Raw genomic sequence first — 15,182 nt, 5'->3', positions numbered from 1 at the left:
ACACTCTTTGGTTCTCCATTTCCAAGGTCATAGAAACTGAACCGTCAGAGCCTTAAAAGTCTTACAATTCTTCCGCACAGAGGTTGATCAAATATACCCCAGTTTTCTGAGATCATTGCTGAATTTTAAACAGCATTCCCCAAATTAATTAATCCTCCATTTTGGCATTAGCTGGTTTCTTCCACCAGAGCACACACAAACCTGCACACCAGACGGAACGCACTGAGCTTTGCGGTCCAGGTCTTTACCTTGTTGGGATGGGCACTTCTGTCAGGCCCGAGAGAAGGACTGCCGGAGACAGCCTCACAAAGGCGACAACGGGGCGGCCCAGAGAGTCCACCTCTCCAACCAGGACATTCGAGGCCTCTGCCCCACTGGGAATTTTCTTCATAAAATGAAGGTCGACCTGAAAATCCAAGAACCCCCTGACAGTGTGGGAGCCATCACCTCACGCATCCATCACCCTCCTCATAACTGACATTCATAAATCATTTTTGATTTAACACGTTTTCTCATACTACTTCACTTGATCCTTACAATAGCTCTGTAAGGTCTAATTAGCCTCACTTTTTATTTTAAAAAATGAATGGAGCCACTGAGACCCAGAGAAGTGAAGTTGACTTGCCCAGGACGACAGAGCTTCTAAGAGAATTTAAATCCAGGGGCTCTGATTTGAATTCCATTACACCATGCCTCCCCAAAGAAGAATGTTTTTGAAGCTCCAGGTCAAATTGTTTCCATTTTAAAATACTGGAATGCTTTGTCGGAGGTTTCAGGGAGCCTTATGAGCTGAGAAGTGACGTGACACTGTCTGCATTTTGGAAGGACAGCGTCGGGGAGAGACCAGAGCAAGGAGAGGCTGGCGGCAGGGAGATCACGGTTTGAGCCGGAAGCTGCAGGGGGCCCTGCTCCTGCGGGAGGCCTCGGACACCAAGCCACAGTCCCCAAGAAGAGTTTCAACCACAAAGTAGTTTTAGGAGACAGTAGCAAAGATACTGCTTCTGCAGAACCCTTGGAGGCTAAGAAGGAGCTACTGGAGAGCAGGTATCAGAAAATAGTTCTGAAACACCAGGAGGTGTGTGGCAGGGAGGATTATTAGTGGCTAGTGGGTTTCAGCATGTTGAATCTGGGGAACAAGCTGATGAGTCAGAGAGGTCTGGGCTGGAGAAGGAAGAAGACATGAGCAGATAGATGGGCCTCCTTTTCTGCAGAAGGGGCTCTGGTCCTGGAGAAAGGGTGTTGAAATGCCAAAGCTTATCCAGCTTCCAGCAATGAGACTCTGGGTTCCACTAGAGATCTGCTTAGGCCTGTAAGCCAACTTCCACGTCTCTGCTCACCTTGCTTAAGTCCACGGGACTGTGTTCACAATTCATTCCATTTTTTACTTCAAGACTTGTAGTTGGAACGGACTGAGGAGACACAGTCTGACCTATTTGGAGAAAATCAAACAGAATTCTCCGAGTCCTGCCCTTTCCCCCTTTGACACGCCCCGTCCATCATCAGCTGGCTATGACTATCTCCTGCAAAGTCCACACAGAGAAGTGGTCCAAATGACTATGAAGCAAGGACCCACACACACCTATCTCCTTACCTACCAGTTAGCAGTAAAGGGAGGAACAGAGGTCTTCCTACTCCTGCACCCTCTTCCTGAACCATCTGTGATCCTCTTTTCTTCCTCTATTAAAGGCAGTAATCCTTAACCAGAAGTGCACACCATAAAGTCCTAGGGAGAACTTTTCAAAAACTTAGACTCCCAGGCACATCCCCTGCACACTGTGATTCAGTAAATGTGGGGACAAGGAGACCAGCATAGATTCGGCCTCAGAAAAGGAAACTAGTCAGCAGCTGAAATTCACTGAATGTTTACAACCCACCAGGCACCTGGCTCCAGGGCTTTACATGGATTAATTTATTGAAGCCTCACTGTAGACTGAGGAAGCAGATCTCACTATTATCCTTATTCTACAGAGGAGAAAGTAAGACTTAAAGAGGTTTCGGAGGTTGCCCAAGGTCACACACTTTGCAAAAGGTGAAGTCAGAATCTCCAGCCGGGACATCTGACTCAAGAGTTGACACTACTGCATTTTGCCTCCCTAATCTAGGACATTGGTTTACTTCTAAAAAGCTCCAGTGGAACTTCTCTGGCCCCGAATTATCCCTAATGTGGCTACCTCCCCAAAGCCACATCAGTTCTGAGGCCATTCTGGGGCACCATCTTCTCCCCCGGGGTCCACTGAGATCTATCTGAGGCATGCATCCCTAGTGCCACAAGAGATGACCGTCACCAGCCCCAGCCACCCATCGTGCCTATCCACCAAAAAGGACTGTGTCTAAGTGAGCATGAAAGCATATTAGAGAAATACAGCCCCTACCCTCTAGTAACTTAGCATCTCCAACTAGTTCCTAAATGTCTTATTAATCAAAAGAGAAAACAGTTACTCCTAATAATCTTACCATGTTTATCCATTGAATGTGGATCAGACTGTTTCTTGCCAACCTCAGCAAAGGAGCGAACAATGGGGATGAGGTTATTTCTCTTCTTTTCATTCTGATGATGATGCTTTTTGAGAAGGGCTTCCCGTACTTTAACCCTCATGCTGTCATTCAGGTCACTGAACAGTTCCTGCTGGTCCAGGATCAGGTCTGGAAAGCAGGTGCTAACATGAACACTCAAACTGATGGTCAGTGAACCCAAAGAGACCAAGGGCAAGTGGGGTGAGGGGCAAGGGACAAGGAGTAGGAGAGGCAGTTCTACCAGGGTCAGTGATGTACAGTCTCCGCTTCAGTGCCTGAAAGAGCTGTTTGATGATAGCAGCTGTGACACATTATATGTTATTCACGTAACAAACCATTATTATTAGAAATGGAAACTATTGAGCATTTAACATGTGCCAGGAACGACACTCTGAACTTTTTACATAATTATCTAATCTAATCCTTATAAAAAACCCTGAGAACTAGGTGGCATTATAACAATTTTTACAGATCAGGAAACTGAGGCCCGAACATTACAAAATTCCCCAAGGTTTCACATCTAGTACGTTGCACAGCTGGGAGTCAAACCCAAGACTGTCTGACTCAAAAATCCACATTATTACCATTTTGTTCTGTCATCTGCCAAAGCTCCTCTACGCTCCCTTTCTCAGAGATTTTAACATTGCTGTGATTGTCAAGAGAAACTATAACTGTAGAACTCCAAATGACTACGTAAAAGTGGAACTTCCAAGAATCATTAAGTTGTTCTTGATTAAGTACCCCACGTGATTACCACCAAGCATCAACCTTTACCTGCCAAGCCTGGCAGAACTGAGGGGGGAAAAATCCCAATACCTGCTACTGAGAGGCAGTCAGCACAGCAGTTAACAGCATGGGTTCTAGCGCTAAAGGTCCACAGTTATCCCACTTCTACCACTTTCTGTGTGATAACCTCTCTGTACCTCAGTTTCCTCACCTGTAATATGGAGCTAATATTATCACCTACCTTAGAAGACTGTTATAAAAAATTAATGAGACGTACAAAGTGCTCATTCACAGTAAACACTTGAGACTGTTTACTCATCCTTATCACTAACACGAATACCTCAGGTACCTGATGGGAAGAACCACAGCAGTTCTACTTCAACCCTACATACCCATTCCCCCACCTCCCCAAAACTCCAACCTATCTTCAACTCCAACTCCATCCATGACTATCCAAGTGCTGGAAGCAATAAATAAAGAAAATCTGTTTTCAAATATTAAGTGGACGATCCAGGTTTCTCTGTCTTTAACCTTTATATTGATTGGTTCCTTGCCCCATATTATAAACATGCCTCAGGATCCTTCATCTTGGAAAAAAAAAAAAAGAAGGAGAATGTCCACCCCAGGTCTCCCATTATCTACTGCCTCCTCTCTCCCTCTCTTTCTCTTTCTCTCTCTCTCTCTCCCCTATCTCTTAAAGTTCTCAAAAGAAAAATTCCTCACCCCCTGCAATTTGGCTGCCTCAATGAAATTGCTTTTAATAAAATCATCAACAACCTTCCAGTTGCTAAATCTGGCAGATGTCTCTGGTCCTTACCTAACCTGACCTCTCTACAGCATCTGACACTGATGAATTGAAACTCTCTCCTCTCTTGGCTTCCGTAGTGGGTAGAACGGCGCCTCCCCCACAAAAGATACGTCTATGTACTAACCCCCCAGAATCTGTGAGCGTGATCTTATTTGTGGAAAGGGTCTTCCCAGATGTAACTAAGGATCTCAAGATAAGAGCATCTTGGATGATACTGACAGATACCCTTATGAGAGAGACACAGATAAGAAGTCCAGGTGAAGACAGAGGCAGATTGGAGTTATGCACTCATGAGCTAAGGGACACCTAGAGCCACTAGAAACTGGAAGAAGCATGGAATAACTTTCCCTTAGGGCCTTCGGAGGTGACACCAGATCCCATCAGTACTGACCCCTCCCTGGGTCCCCATGTGATCCCAGAGAGGCAGAATTACTTGGATACTTGAAATGGAGAAAAGTTTGGAGAAATCTTTATGTAACCTGTCCAGCCAAACAAAGCCAAGCTGAGGAAAATCCTCACATGCACCCAGGTGTTTATCAAACTCCATTCCTAAAACATAGTAACTTACACTCACCTGTACCAGGCAACTCCATCAGACACCTCCCCGTCACGTCTTGCTGAAGAAGTGGGGGTACTCTGGCTCAACTTCATACGTGTCTTCCCTAGCTGCCATCTTTTAAAATCTTTCTTTCACTCTAACCCCCTTTTCTCTGCACAACTCCCAGTTGCCCCTTTCTCTCATTATTACCAAACCAGAGCTCTTTTCTTGCACCCATGGCTATTTTCCCCACTAGAAGGGGAGCTCCTTGAGGACAGAAATTGTATCTTATCTTCACTCCCCTGTGCCTAGCACATTATCAAGCATTAATAGATACAAAATAAACGTCTGCCAAATGAACAGACAAATGGAAGACTTCACACCATGTCATTTGTATCCCATAATAAGCCTATGGAATAGGTAGGGTAGTTTCTTAGTTTGAAACCCATCCCATAGCTGAGGGCGCTGAGGTCGGGAAGGTAAGTGACTTGCCCAAGGACACACAGCCACTTTCTTCTTTCCTCTACACCACTCTTCCTAATTGACACAAACATTCCTCTGTTTTCTCTCACCTAAACTTACCTGAGATTTCTTCTATGCTGTTTGCATGCATATCGAGAAGGACCGTTCCGTTAATAAGGCAGCTCCTTAGCTCAAAGAGACTGTGCAGTGAAAGGGTTGCGACGTAAGGCTTGCTCCAGCGCTCTCCCCCATCCTCAACATCTTCTTCAAACTTCAACCACCTGGAAGCATTACAAACAACCAGATGTTAAAGACAGAAAATGAGGAATTTTCAGGAGAGAGTTTTTAACGTAAGCCACAAAGAAAGATACCCAAATAATCATATTGAACACTGTAATCTAATCTATACGTTCAGGGTACACTTGTAAGTGAACAAAGTAGGTTATAAAACAGTGCAAAACTGATTCCATTTTTCTTTAAAGAAAAATTTTAAAATACAAACACACACATGTATAAGACATCAAATGTTATATTCCTCATTATCCCTGGCTTGGTAGGATTTCACGTAATGTTCGTCTTCTTTTTGCTTATCTTTATTTTCTAATTTTCTCTAGTGGGCATGCATTGCCTATGCAATTAAAAAAATAACAGATCTAATCTATATCATCTGGATACGTTGACAAATCACATTAATAAAATGATATATTTATCTTTTTAAAAAGCCTATCTGGGACTTCCCTGGTGCCGCAGTGGTTAAGAATCCGCCTGTCAATGCAGGGGGCACGGGTTTGAGCCCTGGTCCGGGAAGATCCCACATGCCGCGGAGCAACTAAGCCCATGTGCCTCAACTACTGAACCTGTGCTCTAGAGCCCGCGAGCCGCAACTACTGAAGCCCGCGTGCCTAGAGCCCGTGCTCCACAACAAGAGACGCCACCGCAACGAGAAGTCCTCGCACCACAACGAAGAGTAACCCTCGCTTGCCACAACTAGAGAAGGCCAGCGCGCAGCAGTGAAGACCCAACGCAACCATAAATAAATTAATTAATTAAAAAAAATAAAAAGCCTATCTGTGTGACTTTCAGACGTTGGCAAAGACAGAATGACAAGGCTAATTCCCTCCTTGCTTGGTACCAGGCTGACTGGCCTGTTTAATCCTCTCTACCCAGGAAACACACCCACGGATACAGCAGGTATCCAGGAAGCGCTGTTCCAATGAGAGGTGGAGCCACGGTTCGCTGGTTACCCACCTTATCTCCTTCCCTGAGGCTCAGGCACACCAGCTTTGTATCACCCAGAAGCCTCGCTTGTCAGTCACTGCAGGAGCTCTAGACATGGCCCTGGTCAATCTGAGGGCTCTTCTGGGGTTTGGGCCTTAGACAAGCATAGTCACTCTACAACTAATCCAGGGATGCCTACTGTCAGGCTGGCTATAATCCCAAAGGTGTCTGTGAAGTTGGACTGTCCAATAGGATGTCTCAAAAATTCTGGAATTTCCAGTGAATTAAAACCCAAATGATGCTATGGTTCATGCGCAGGAAAAGGCTGGACCTATGCTATGTCTGCTGGGCGAGGTCTAAACCAAGGCGGCCCCCTCAGGCATCTTATAAGCCAGACCTTTAATATCAAGAGCCCAGGAGCTAGTAAGCGAGGACCCCCTTAACGTTCTGTGTTTCCGTCACCAATCCCGGGCTCAAGGTCAACTGACATAGGTATTACCACAGACGTGACCAAGAGGCCAGCATCAAGGCTTCCCCCAGAGGACCCTAGAACGTCAGTCCCCGTGTCAGTCGTCATGTCTCCCGTGAAGAAATAAAAGGCAGGCGGGCCTGTCACTCACGGAAAGGCACACATTTGTCTGCCCAAGCGAATCTGGACCCAGGCGATCCTAAGGCCTCACCTGGCTGTCTCCTTCCACTCGGCATCTTCTCCCTCTTTCAGGCAGATCTCATCCAGTTCTGTGAACAGCTCGTGAGGCACATGCTCTTCGTCCTCCTCAGTGCCAAGAATGAACTGAACACGCTGAGATGGCGTGTCTGGAAAATCAGCCACGGAGAAAGGTCTGCTCCCAGCCTCAGCTTACAACAGAAATAGCATCCTGCCACACTCAGCGCACCTGGGGGGCCTCACAACTTCAGGAACATACACAAGATAATCCTGAACTCCGGTCAAAAAGATTTCTTTATTCCCAGAAAAAAAGCTATGCTTTGGAAGCAGTTTCATAGGAGGAAAAAAATTATTAATAAGACCATTTGAAGAAATGGTAAGAAACTAGAAATCCCGTGAGAAACTAGAAATCTGATGAATTTGATCAAAAAGAATGGCTAATCCTCTAGCAAATGATTTCACCTTCTATGATATTGATTTGGGGGGCCTGAACTGTGAAGTTTTCAGGAAGATACTTTTGATTCTCAGAGGCATTTCTTCTTCCTGGAAGCAAGCTGGGGAAAGTCTATGGAAGAGAGTCAAGCCCACCCCCTGCTCCACGTCCATCCCACACCCCTTCGGCCTCACCAGACCTCCCCGCGTGGACACCCACCCGCCCTCCCTCCCGAGGTGTTACCATGGGCCAGGGCCTCGGGGCCTTCCTCCCCCTGGCTGGCTCCCTTGCCCCGCCCTCGTCTCCGATGCTTCTGGCCATGGGTTCGGTGGTGCCGATGGCTCTGCCGGCCCAGCGGCATCCGGACCCCCACGTACAGAGTCCTATGACCTGAAAAGAAGCAGAAGGTCTGTGGAGAGAACTCCTTCACAAAAAGGAGGCTAGTATACATGAGAGGGGAGAAGAAAAAGAGTACAGTCCTTTGGCCTGGTCACAACGCTGTAATGACAAAACTTCAAAGACCTCCAGGACTAAAGCTGTAGAGATGGGGGAGTTGAAGGTCTCAGTCCTGTACGTGGCTGCAAACCTCACAGGAATGTTGTTAAGATCAAAGGAAATAATGGGCGTGAACATGATTTGCAAACTGTAGAGTCCAAAACAAACGCTAGTTGTTGCTACTACAACGATTTGAGCAATTGATAAAACGTGATGCAGTCACACCATGACACCTACAGCAGGTCTCGGCAGGGAGGCCACTTCCATTTGAGAAAGTGGTTAAGCGCTCAGGTCAACCTGCCCGGTACGCGGGCCTCTCACTGCTGTGGCCTCTCCCGTCGCGGGCTCAAACGGCCATGGCTCACGGGCTCAGCCGCTCCGCAGCATGTGGGATCTTCCCGGACCAGGGCACGGACCCGTGTCCCCTGCATTGGCAGGTGGACTCTCAACCACTGCGCCACCAGGGAAGCCCTCTGTGACTGTCTTTAAAAAGGAATACTGAAGCTTATTCTTTAAACTCAGAAGATTTTTGTGAGAAGCAAATAAGGAATGTACATAAAATGCTTAACACGATGCCTGGAATCAATTTTAGCAGCCAGTAAATTCCAGGATCAGTTTCCATTATATTTTTTCTGCACCATCTAGAATAACAGTGAGAGACTAGTTACAAATCATAAGGGGCATAAGGCTGGGAGCATGAGGGAGAGATATTAAATATTTTACAAAAAGAGGGGAACACAAGAAAGTAAGTGATCCCATAGTGTTCCTCTCTAGTTCCTCCTTCCTGCTCTCTCATTCCATCCATAAACATTATTTTGTTTTGTGCCTGACTTCCAGGCCTCTCTCACCTCCACCTGGTTTCCCCGGTCTTCCTGGTGAGCCTGGAGCCCAGAAGCAGTAGCTGCAGGGATGCTACACCTGGATACACAGAGCAGTGATCTTCCCCCATTTCTGCCCAGTTACTGCTGCTCGACACTCTGGATCTCAGGCTGCCCCCGCACATCTTCCACCACGGGAGCTGTTACAGTCTTTAGTCACTGTCTTCAAATCGACAACCGCACCCACACTTCCTCTGAGCAGGTGACCTTGCTTCATATTGTACTGAAAAGACAGGCCCTGTCCTGGGAACTCCCTCCATTCTCAGTCAGGCTCACTTTCCTCCTCCAGCTTTTCCTCTTTTCCAGGCTAATGAGCACCGCCTCCCACCCCACTGGGTCCCACTTCATCAGTTATCCTCAGTCTCTCCTTTCCATCCATCCCTTCCACGGGTTTCTCAAGTCCCTCTTACCTAAAAAGGAAATATTCCTACCATATGATATGACCCAGCAATTCCACTCCTGGGTATAGATCTGAAAAACACAAAAATACTAATTCGAAAAGATACATGTACCCCAATGTTCACAGCAGCATTATTTGCAATAGCCAAAATATGGAAGCAAACTGAGTGTCCATTAACTGATGAATGGATGAAGAAGATGTGGTACATATATACCATGGGATACTACTCAGCCATAAAAAGAATGAAATAATGCCATCTGCAGCAACATGGAAGGACTTGGAGGGCATTATGCTAAGTGAAATAAATCAGACAAAGAAAGACAAATACTCTATAATATCGCTTATTGGTGGAATCTAAAAAATGCAACGAACTAGTGAATAAAACAAAAAAGAAGCAGGCTCACAGATATAGAGAACAAACCAGCGGTTACCAGTGGTGGGGGGCGGGGAGGAGGGATAGGCAATATAGGAGTAGGGAGAAAAAAGGGTTATTATGGGATTATATAAAATCGTGTGTGTGAAACTTTTGCACACTATAACAATTTAAAGAATCCTTCATTCAATAAATAAATATTTTAAAATAAAAATAAAAAAGAAATGTTCCCAGTGCAGTGCTATTCTCCCAAGTCTCTGCCTGTCCCCTTCCCTTGTCCATTAAGTCATGTTCAAGAACAGTGTGCCGACCTAGCTCCCTTTCCTCACCATCCCCTTGTTCCACAGCCTCTGCACGTGGCCGCTCTCCACTGAAACGGCCCTCATCAGGGACGCCAAAGCCACTAAATCACCAAACCTCTATCATCTTACGTCTCTCTCAGTTCAATTCAAAAGACTCTCTGGAGAGCCCACCATGCTCCAGGCGGCAGCCCCATCCCTTGACTACTTCCTCCCCTTGGTGGTCTGGGCTTCTCCCATACCTGTACCACGGCCTTCCCTGGCTCACTTGCACTCCTCTGACTGCTTCTCCAGCCTTACCACAATCCACCAAAGGAGGGTTCCCCGGGTTTCTGTCCTTGGTCCCTTTCTTCTCTCTTTTTAGTGATATTTGCTCTCCTGATTTCAAAGTTTACTTCTGCAAATGATCCCCAAATCTTTATCTCCAGTGACTCAATATGTTCCAAAGCAAACTCACCATCCTCCACCTGAAATCAGACTCATACTCGCTTCTTCCATGTTTCTGTTCATGGCATTCTCTCAACTTTCCACGCTTGAAACCTCAGCATTACCTTGGATTTCCACCTTGCCCCTCAGCACTCCATACCATAGATTAGAGATGTCAAGTCTTTCTCTCCTCCCACTTTGACAACAGCAGGGGCCTCCTTCCTGCCTCCCCCACCAATTCGATCCTACAAACAAATCCTCCGGAAGCACTGCTCTGATCACAGCTCACTCTTATAGTCGGGACCCTTCATGCTCCAGCATGCTCGGGCCCCAGCCTCCTTTCTAGTTTTTTCTTTCTCTAGAACAAATTATACATTCAACAGGGAAACAAAGGGAAAGCTCTCTAAAAGAACTGAGTGATCATCTCAAGAGAGATCAAAGTGGAAATCCCACACATGCTCACACCAAATAAATGTTCTGGGGGGAAAAAATCTAGAGATGTACACCTTCTGCATCTATACCAACAACAAGAGAACAGCCTGGTGTTTTTTTTTTAATAAATTATTTTATTTTATTTATTTATTTTGGGCTGCACTGGGTCTTCACTGCTGCTCGCGGGCTTTCTCTAGTTGCGGCAAGCAGGAGCTACTCTTAGTTGCGGTGCGCGGGCTTCTCATTGCGGTGGCCTCTCCTGCTGCGGAGCACGGGCTCTAGGCACGTGGGCTTCCGTAGCTGTGGCACACGGGCTCAGTAGTTGTCGCTCACGTGCTCTAGAGCACAGGCTCAGTAGTTGTGGCGCATGGGCCCAGCTGCTCCGCAGCATGTGGGATCTTCCCAGACCAGGGCTCGAACCCACGTCCCCTGCATCAGCAGGCGGGCTCTCAAACCACTGCGCCACCAGGGAAGCCCCACAGCCTGGTTTTGACTCCGTCTCCTCCTCATGGCCTCAGCTGACGCTCCCACCCTCACCTCACACTCCCCTCCACCTAAACCAAACTGCTCTTCCACAGATGCACCAATGCTTTCGGACACCGACTTGTCTCACTCCTTCAAGATCCATTGCAAATGCACCTTCCTTCTTGGTATTCTTGCTGATGCCCCTGATCAGAGGTGCTGCCTCTTTCCTGTCAACCCTGAGTCCTTGGCTAGCATTCTCTTATGAACTTATCTTATGCCTTGCATTAAAGTTAGGCATCTATCAGTCTTTCTCCCGCTATTCATCTGCAAGCTTCTCCAAGTCCCAGGTCAGACCTTCTTCCTCCTGGAATCCCTCACATAACAAAGCACGGTATCTTCCACGTGGTCATTGCTCCACAAATATTCAGAAAATGGAATACCTCCTAGATGCCTCCAGCAGGAACATAACCCCTTAGGATCCCCTCAGCAGTACACAACCTGAACTAAGAAGGCCTCTGATCTGAAAGGGGTCACAACAGGAACATGTAACCAAAGTGAATGTGTTTCGAGTGGATGAAATACTCACCAGGGCATGGGATGATTGAGAAGGTCCTAGCCAGCCTGAGGATGGAGAGCGTATTCCAGGAAGAGTTCCTGGATAAGAGGACTTTTGGAAAGAGTTAGCAAGGAAGACTTTTCCTTCTCTAAGAAATTTTTTTGGTCCAATCAGTTCCCACAAACATTAGCCAACCACAGCACCTGCCTTTTGAAAACACCAGAGAGACAGGCAAAAATGAAAACAAGCCCCAGCAGGACACAGAGCTAAGAATGACCGAGTGGTTATCAGAAAACTAGGCATCAGTTTCTAGGCTGGAGACTTGGAAGCAGGGACTTGGATATTCTGAGTGAAATCAAAAAAGAAGACAAACAAATAGACACTGGGAAATGAATACAGCACCAATAAAATCCAGTCCATCTAACGGGATTCTGCAGCCCAACGACTTTACTAAACCAATCCTGTGGTCTCTTTGCTGGCCTTTCAACTGCTCTCCTGCCCACACAGTCTTCATCCCCCTCATCTACCTACCTACTCACCTAAATTCTGCCTTCTTTCCAGTCTTTTTTCCAGTTATTGTCAAACCTCCTCTCTGGGGACTGTGTGCAAATACAAGTATTCATTTAGTAAAAACTTATTAGAAGATGTAATTTTAGAATTTATTTTTTAAATAAGTATGCACACACGTACAGAGAGCAATCATTAGTGAACTGGGATGGAACCTTGCAGAGCAGGACAGAAATCACAGGGGGAGCCCACCCTGCAGATGGAACCTGGACCTTCCGAGGCGGAGTACATTCCGAGCACACTGTTTATTAAGCATGCACAGAGCTCGCTAGCTCACACGGACAGACGGGTGTCCCAACCCCTGGACTTCAAGTTGACACAAAGTCAGGAACCGCAGGGGGAGTCTAACATGTGGAGCACATGCAAGCCTTTTTTTTTCAACTTATAACTAAGGCCAAATGGCTCTTACCTCTGTTGAAAACTTATTAGAAGGTACCAAACTTACTCTAGGATTCATTAGTCTAGTAGTTAATCAGGAATAATGACCTGCCAGAAAAGACGGAAAAAGCCATTCCTCTAATTAAAGCCACTGCTCGGTGTTCTTCCGGGACTGGGAGAGTCCACTGAAGCAATCATGGACTATTGCTCTTTGCGAGTTTCTCTTCAGAAATCTGTCCTACTGTTTGCTTTTGATTCTTCCCATGTATGTAAAAAAAGCGATGTTATGGTTTAATGCACCTTCTCCTGCTGATGGAATTAATTTTTGCAAAAAAAACCACGTTTACAAGTCTCTAACAATGTCCAGAGACTACCTCTCAGAAGTAGTTCTCAAAGTGGTTTATGTCACGCGGTGTAGAGGGTATAGAACAAAGGGGAAGCAAGACCCAGAGCTTTATCTGCTGCCGCAGAACCTTGTATCATGGCACACATGGCAAATTAGAACACAGTTAGAACAATTTACTTGTCTTCCATCAGAGTGGGACTGATTTTATTCCACGCCTTCAAGAGACAGCACTTCCCTGAGTGCAGCCTCACTGAGCCCTAGGGCTGCCCTCGGGATGAGTTAGGGCGGGGCCCACAGCATAGCCGATCCTCCAGCAAATCCCAACTTCCTCTTCTCCTCTCCAGAGCTGCTTGAGAACTACATCAGGCCTGAGGCGTGGGCACTCCAAGTCCTCTGTTGCCTGTAGTGCTTTTTTTTTTTTAAGTGCTATAACATAAATAAGATTCTAGTTTTCCAAAAGGTCTATGTACAAAGGACTGTTTTCCCCTAGCAATGCCATCATCACAGACGGCCTTCTTTTACAGGAAAATGGATACTACGTAAGGAATAGATGATGTCATATTGAGAAGATGCTCCTACTGCCAATTACTCAGCTGACCTCTGTGATGGAACCCAGTCCTCGGGATCCAAGAGTGTTTGCCCAGTCTTATTATTCTACTCCCAAGTAGATAAGAGTGTTCATAAATGGTTACCTCTTTGCTGAGGGCAAAGGTCTAGTGGGCCCAGACAACTAAACTAAAAGTAAAAGTACCCCCACGGTACAGTGAGACGGTAGGGAGGCAATAGGATTATCAGGGCAGAAGGAGGGGTGGGGCAACACATAAAAATGTTCATATGATGGAGCAAGAAGCTGAGGTTAGGTGGTTAATGCTGGGTACCGTCCTCCCTTGCAGGCAGTGTGGTAGAGTGGAAAGAGCAGAATTCCATCCCAGCCTCACCTGCTGTTAGGCTAGATGACCCTGAGCAGTTTCCCCATCACGTAAGATAGGGATGATGCCTACCTACCTGGGTTGCTGTGAAGATTAAAAAGACGACTTGTGCAAAGTGCCTAATCGAATGCCTGTCACACAAGGGTCATTCAACAAATGTTAGCCTCCCACCTCCACACCCCTCCTTCTTCCCCTTTCTCCCAACTGCTGAAACCCACACTGGCTCTTCTTCCATCTGGTCAAAATAACTTCGAAAGCTCGACCTTGATATGTCTGAACTCCACTGACCTCCACAGAGCCACCCACATAAGTTCTCATGGTAACAGACCCAGAGGATGAGTCAGCCTCTACAGCTTTGGCTCTCCCATCCAAAGGACGAGTTTTCTCTGGGGACTGTACAACTTTGATGGAAAAAAAAAAACCAGCACAGGAACAAGCAGTACAGAGAGACACTTCACGTGCTGTCTCAGTCATTAGAAAGTTACTGCAGCATAGCCTTCAACGTTGCAGGAGATGCTGCAGAGATTGCACAAAGGCTTTTGAGCCAAATGTGGGTTCTCGTTCAAGCTATAGAGGACGCGAGCCTTTCTTTAATAAAACTGAGCATTGCCATCATTATCAGGAAACTAGGCTCCGTGGGAAAAAGGAAAGCAGAAGGACAGCACAAAAGGGTCATGGGGGGAGTGGGGGTGGGAGAGGAGAGAAAGGAAGAAGAGCCTTGATAAGGTAAACTAGATAGAGCAGGTCAATTAAAAGGCCTCTTCCTTCCCTTCCACTTCAGTGGGTTTTTATACAACTCTATGCTGTGAACTCTCACCAAATATGTTATAGGTGCGTGTGTGTTTTCCCTTTTCTTGTTTAGATGAAAACACCAGGCAGAAATGGGTATTGTTAGAATGGGAAGAGCATACATTGGAAATGGGGTAAAAACAGGGTCTTATGGCCAAACTGAGTTTTTAAAACTATTTGTATTTTATTTTCTTTTGTATAAATTTGTATCTATATTTCCAAGCAGTTGTCAAGAATCAATAAACTGATCTGAGTGTTTCACATTCTCAAGGAATAGGTCATTTATTAATATTTATATTGGACTTTACTGTGCTGAAAGTACTGTCTCACAAGCTGTCTGTCTACTAGAGCCTAACAGTGAGACAGGTATTATTATCCCTACTTTTATTTAACATATGAGGAAAATGAGGCTAAGTGAAATTAAGTGATTTTTTCCCAAGGTCTCACAGCTAGTGAAGAAGAGTTAGGACTCCAACCCACGTC

The 15,182-nt window shown here is 46.1% G+C and overlaps 1 protein-coding gene across 1 annotated transcript in view; it reads right to left on the bottom strand.

The window, feature by feature from the left end:
• The window catches only part of SLC4A8 (solute carrier family 4 member 8), a gene marked incomplete at its 3' end in the record, with an annotated part of 84,750 nt that overhangs the window by 51,300 nt on the left and 18,268 nt on the right, over positions 1-15,182 (bottom strand). The window contains exons 3-8 of the mRNA XM_082666158.1: positions 7,610-7,756; positions 6,947-7,082; positions 5,169-5,329; positions 2,455-2,643; positions 1,338-1,429; positions 249-406 (exon numbers count right to left, since the gene is read on the bottom strand). Of these exons, the coding sequence (XP_082522284.1) occupies positions 249-406; positions 1,338-1,429; positions 2,455-2,643; positions 5,169-5,329; positions 6,947-7,082; positions 7,610-7,756 (883 nt within the window). The remainder of the gene's footprint in view (positions 1-248; positions 407-1,337; positions 1,430-2,454; positions 2,644-5,168; positions 5,330-6,946; positions 7,083-7,609; positions 7,757-15,182) is intronic.

The sequence above is a fragment of the Grampus griseus genome (assembly GCF_964374135.1).
Source record: "Grampus griseus genome assembly, chromosome: 11".
Classification (NCBI taxonomy): domain Eukaryota; kingdom Metazoa; phylum Chordata; class Mammalia; order Artiodactyla; family Delphinidae; genus Grampus; species Grampus griseus.
This window is presented reverse-complemented; position numbering and strand designations above follow the sequence as displayed.